We start from the raw sequence: 5,519 nt of genomic DNA, 5'->3' as shown, positions 1-5,519 counted from the left end.
ATGAAGATGCAAATTTACCATCCAATATTGTAGAGGAATTTTTGAAGCTCTTTGTTTGTTAAAGAAATTTTCATATATAGAAGTACAGGCTTCTAACAAAATTATCACTGCAAAGTGCAAATGCTAAGTCTAATATCAGGCTTCTGATTTCTCCTGGTCAAACAGAAAAAGAGTCGGAGTTGTAACAAATATACATTGACATGAGATACAAAAAATGTGTATAAAACAAAAAAGGAAAAGGATAATAACTGGATTTCAAGGCTAAAAGACCAGGAGATATACTTTGTCCAGTATCGAAGAAAAGTTTACACAGACTTGCAGAAAAGTAAGCACAAACGCAAACTTAAAAAAGGACTTGAACGCCATCACTTACCACTGAGGTAGAAATTCTAAACTTTAACAGCCGGCCAAAAGTTAACAAAATCATTTATGGGATTCAGTACCACCACAAGTAAAGCTCGACGAGCTCAGAAATGTTGTATCAAGGATCACACACTGGGCTTCCCAAAATGGGGTGAGGGTGAGGGTGAGGCCAAACACAAATAAGCAAATGATTGATCGTTATCCTTTCTTCTTTCTCCTTCACTTCTGAGTTTCTTTGATAATTGCAGCTTTCTTGGGAGCCCTCAGCATGTGATCAGAACCTAAAACAGAACTAATTATGTATTTGTCATCTAAAAGTGTATAAATCGGTGAGAGCATGGATCTCTGTTATCACAATTCAGCCTCTTTAGCTAGTGATCAATGGTTTATCAAAAGTGGGGGTCTGGAAACGTAATCTCAGTAACTAAAGCACTAAAACAGAAATCCTGTAACACATTTTAGTCTTTTTTCCTGTAGCAGAGTTGAGAAAAAATCAGTATAGTTAGCATGTTGCCCTTCCAAACAAGGCCATCTAACTGAATTTGACAGAATCACTACAAAGGTTCCAAAGCAGCAGAAACATCACTCGCCTGCTAGTGTTGCTAGACCTTTAACATATCCTGGTCGTCACCCCACAACATTAAAGCCGACAACAGAGCTACTGTAGCAGTTTCAACTCGTAGACGATGTGGTCCAAGCCCAACAGCAGTTGTCCCAGCCTCCAGAATCATGTTTAACTCCTTTTCTGTGAAGTCTGTAATGGAGCATCAAGCATTTCACAATAATCACATGCGAAGGATATCTGATATCTGTATATCTGAATGAAATTATAAATTTAACTGTATATCTGAATGTCGCACGCAAGATTGTCTAGTATCCTCAAATCTTTTATTTTATTTTGACTCTGCATCCTTTTTTTCCCATACATGTAGTTCACCACTCTTGAAGGACACTTGCTTTTGGATAATGAGGAAAAATAAGAGGGTTTAAACCCACTTTAGCTTGCACGATCTGGCTTGTGTTTGATGCACCCGTAGGCGATAGGTGTAAGAGCGACAAAAGTTGAAGCCATATTGTACTTAGACAAAATCCGAAATGTACATGGTACTTCGTGTGAGAGAAAGATAAGTCGAGTTTGTGGTTAGAGTCAGAGCGGTGTAGGGTTTTAGAGTGTGCAAGAGTGTTGTTCTAGCCTAGAAAAAGTTGTTAATGGAGAAGGGCAGGAGATTGCAAAGCGAGGAGGGTTGAATGGCCTGGTGTAGCAAAAGGGATTACAGGCTAGGAGTGATGGAATAGCATTTGCAATCTGTCAGAAAGTAGTTTGCGATTGAGGCCTCTGTGGAGGATAGTGCCCATTTTCTTTTCAATTATTCTTTTTCTTTATCTTCTCTTTTTACTACTTTTTTCGGTTCCCTATTTTAAGAATTTATATAGAAACAACACTACGAGCCTTCTGCTTGTTCCAAAAAAAAAAAACAGCAGCAACAACAACAACCACCCAGTATAATCCCACGCCAAAATAAATCAGCAACGCACTAAAATAGCCACTTTTAGAAGTTAAAGGCCAATGAGCTTTGACACATAAATTGTCCAAAACTAGAGCTTCGCATTAAAACAGAGCCTACTTTAGTTTGTGAATTACTGGAAGATGACTACTTTTACTCTTTAAGAATGTTTTGGTATGTATGAATTAATTTCATTATTTAGAACTCCTAACACTTTTCATTATAGATCCTGGATAATTGAACTCTTCAGATGATAAAATCTTGACATATGACCAACCAAAATACATCAGTGTTAAGGCACAAAACCTTGGGAATAGATAGGAAGAGAAGGGAGAGCTGCAGAAAGATACTAACCTCCTTCTGGTCCAATTATCATCAGTCCAGCTGATTCTTTCTTAATGGAACTTAAAGCACTAAATAATGGTTTAGCTTCTGCCGCGGCAATAAATGCAAGCTTTGAATTTTTGACCTAGAGCATTGGTGGCACCACAAAACCAAGAACAATGAAGTGTTGCAGAGACAAAGATGAGAAAAAGTCTTAGAATGCCTCCTATGTGCTTTACACGAAGCTTAAAAGATTTTACTTTGTGGGAAGAAATTGGAATAATCAACTTACAAGAGGTAAAAGCGCACTAATTTTTGTAGGAGGATTTAGAACCATTTCATGCAGCCGTTGGCCTAAAAGAAGAAGTTAATGTGTAAAACATAGTCTACGAACCAATAAAGAAAATTAGGATGCAAATACGTTTTACATCATGCTTGAAAAGCTTACATTGTTTAGCTGCAGCAAAACTGACACGTTGTAATCTGTCCACCCGATTTTCTGATATAGAAGGAGACCGTTCCGTCAGTAAGGGGGTCACACTGCAGGCTCCTAACTCCTGAGACCATCAGACGAGAGAGTGAACAAACAAGTTACTGAAGCTTCAGGAGAGATACAATACCCACATGCCCAAACATACTGTACATTTCTCCACAAGCCAATCAGCTCGGCCTCCCTTCAGAGTACCTACATTGCAGGAACTTGACACACATAACGCAAGACAGGGAAATGAACAATACATAACACCGCTAACAATGCTCATAAAAACTCACCAAATGCAGCATAGACATGCCACTGTGTGCTATGAGGAGATATTGACTTTGGATTCTCGAGAGCTACAATGTCCAATCCTGTCTGATCAACGCTCTGTATACAACCTTCAACTAATCCTCCTTTTCCATCAAATAGTTCTACCCTTGCAAATTGAACATCATGAATAGGTGAAATTAACTCAGTACCGTTGTTCAAGGACTAAAAACTCCAATACGGGTGCTAGCTTTCTACCGAATTTAAACCTCAGCTAAGGATACAATATATGGACATCCTCATAAAAGGAGTATTATAAGTTCTAAGATTCCAGTGTTTCTGATTAACATATTTTAAGAAATTGATTCCCATTGGTCTGATACTTAGCAGCAATTTCATTTGACAATTAAGTAATTAATTAACAAAAACCTCATTAAGAAAGTGTTTGAGTCTGTACAAGATAGAGGATTTAGGCTCCTATCAATGATACATGGAGTCCGTAAACTCCAAAAAGAAGTGTAAAATTGATTTACATTTTTCATTCTACACCAAAAGATAGAGATTGTAGACATGTCAAATTTTCAATGGAGTGCAGCAAAAATTTGATAGGACTACATGTTACTATTCAGATCCTTTTATATCTGTATATATGTAGATGTACACACACAAACAAATATTTCCCCAAGTACTACCATATTTCTTTTCTCAAGGACAACCTTTCTGACTTATGTTAAGAAGGAATCAACAATCATTTGTTGAAAATCATATCCTTCATAGAATTGACAGATTTGAAATCTAAATACGAAAACAAAAATTGGACATTTAGATCCAAAATTAGGGGAGGGAGAGTACAAAAGGCTTCTAAAAATTAGGACGCTGGTAGTTGTAAAGGAACCGTCCACATTCCTTATTCAAAATAAACACAGCAATGCAGATAACACTTTTGAACAAGCCATCTCATAGTTTCTAACCAACGTTATACTTAAACCATGCACAAAGGAGAAAGAAACTACTGGTGGAAAAGGAACATTTGTTTTATGCATATTATTGAGTGTTGTGTATCACTGGTAACCATCAAAGATATGCTACAAGGCAGTACCTATCATCAACTGACAACCTTAAAACCCTAGTCATGTGCCAGAATTCATCACCTTTAACACGAACAACACCATCCTGCATAAAAAACGTTAAAAACACCACAGTTGAGGCGCTAAAATCAGTTAATCTGAATAAAGTAAGAACATAGCTCTAAGAGTAAAAATAGAACAAGAAAATAACACAACAACAACTGCTCAATTCCAAACTAGTTGGGGTCGGATATAATACTCCTCATTATCCATTTCCTCATTTGATTCCACTTATGTGAAAATACCTATATGAGCTTCCTTAAGTAAGATAATGGAAAAGGCTTGCAGATTATAGATAGTTATAACATCATGAAACTTCTAAATAGTGTAATAAAAAAAAATAAGTTTCAGTTTATCGGTTGCTAACAGTCAGATGAAATGCAACAAAGTCCGAATCTTTTTAACATAATCAGTTGGTTGTACACACTCTACCCTGTTCTTTTTCCAATACAATCAAGAACCCCATATTTGAGAAAAGGGAACCTCGACAAGTTCAGCTATGAGAGAGTAGAGTGTGCAGAAAATGGACAATGCCTTGGAAGGAGGGAGCTTATCAGAGTAGAAGCGAGGAAGGCCACCGCGAGACTGGTTAGAATAAGCTGATGAAGAAAATGCCCGCAAACTGTTTGTAATTAGGCATGAACGATTGAACAGATTGACTAGCCGAGGACTCCAAACTGGTACTTGCATTTTCGTTAGATTTTCCACAGAAAGAGAGGATTGCCCTTTTCCTTTCTTTTATTCTTCTTCTTTGCCTGAAAGCTGAAACACAATTTTCTTTTTCACAAAAGTCCAAAAATCTATATGTATTTATCTCTATATTTCTACTATATAGAAAAGCCTTGATGGTCGACCAAGGACAAAGTAGTAATTTTACATTGCTAATTTTAATTTTTATTGATCTGATAATAGTCGTGTCCTTCCTCACTGCAAGCTTCTTTCACAATTGTACTTTGTTAATCATCCACCATTGCTAATCAGTTCTAGCTGCAATCATCTTCCATCAGCATTAGACATTTCTAGCCTTTTCTTATCCTTCGTATCCTCTTTTAGGGATTCGCATTTCCTTATCTCTAATTAGACTTGGAATACAATGTTGAGTTTTTGTTTAAGATGAAATAGTCTTAAAATTAGAGTGAATGGGAAATGGGATTTGGATTCGGATTTGGTCAAATGATCGATCAATTGATTAATTTTTTGGACCAAATTTATTTGTTAATAGTGAATATTAACGTGATATAATCCGTGTTTGTAACGGATGTTTTCCAATCCGTGTATTGTGTTGCAACACTAAGCAACAATGCAGCCTAGTGCACCTCCCACAATGGTGCAAGTGTTCCTCCCACCAAGCAAGTGTATATACCACCATGTAAGTGCTTTCTCCATGATCTAGTGCTTGTTGCACCATGGAAGGGGCGGATTTCTCTCAAATAACTGCTATAAATAGAGCATAAG

General features: G+C 37.0%; 1 protein-coding gene across 5 annotated transcripts; it reads right to left on the bottom strand.

Annotated features, from left to right (window-relative positions):
- Window positions 1-221: 221 nt before the first annotated feature.
- LOC104230256 (uncharacterized) lies at window positions 222-4,844 on the bottom strand. Of its 5 annotated transcripts, none has more exons than XM_070171267.1 (9): window positions 4,548-4,844; window positions 4,037-4,110; window positions 2,964-3,106; window positions 2,831-2,877; window positions 2,641-2,749; window positions 2,485-2,546; window positions 2,223-2,337; window positions 954-1,117; window positions 222-834 (listed from the first exon to the last, which is right to left on the bottom strand). In XM_070171267.1, exons 1-8 carry the CDS (start codon window positions 4,752-4,754, stop codon window positions 966-968), a joined length of 909 nt encoding a protein of 302 aa, XP_070027368.1. In that variant the 5' UTR covers window positions 4,755-4,844; the 3' UTR covers window positions 222-834; window positions 954-965. The 5 variants fall into 5 exon arrangements, with proteins under 5 accessions (XP_070027368.1, XP_070027369.1, XP_070027366.1 ...); XM_070171268.1 differs by having other exon boundaries at window positions 222-644; XM_070171265.1 differs by having other exon boundaries at window positions 222-1,117.
- Window positions 4,845-5,519: the final 675 nt, after the last annotated feature.

This window comes from Nicotiana sylvestris, chromosome 1, assembly GCF_000393655.2.
Source record: "Nicotiana sylvestris chromosome 1, ASM39365v2, whole genome shotgun sequence".
Classification (NCBI taxonomy): Eukaryota; Viridiplantae; Streptophyta; class Magnoliopsida; order Solanales; family Solanaceae; genus Nicotiana; species Nicotiana sylvestris.
This window is presented reverse-complemented; position numbering and strand designations above follow the sequence as displayed.

Excerpts from the sequence above, each read along its gene's own strand:
- LOC104230256 (XM_070171265.1), bottom strand. The coding sequence starts at position 4,754 with ATGCAAGTACCAGTTTGGAGTCCTCGGCTAGTCAATCTGTTCAATCGT. Across the intron at positions 4,111-4,547 it reads TCATAGCTGAACTTGTCGAG|GATGGTGTTGTTCGTGTTAA; the intron begins GTTCCCTTTTCT and ends TTTTTTATGCAG. Across the intron at positions 3,107-4,036 it reads AGGTTGTCAGTTGATGATAG|GGTAGAACTATTTGATGGAA; the intron begins GTACTGCCTTGT and ends TCAATTTGCAAG.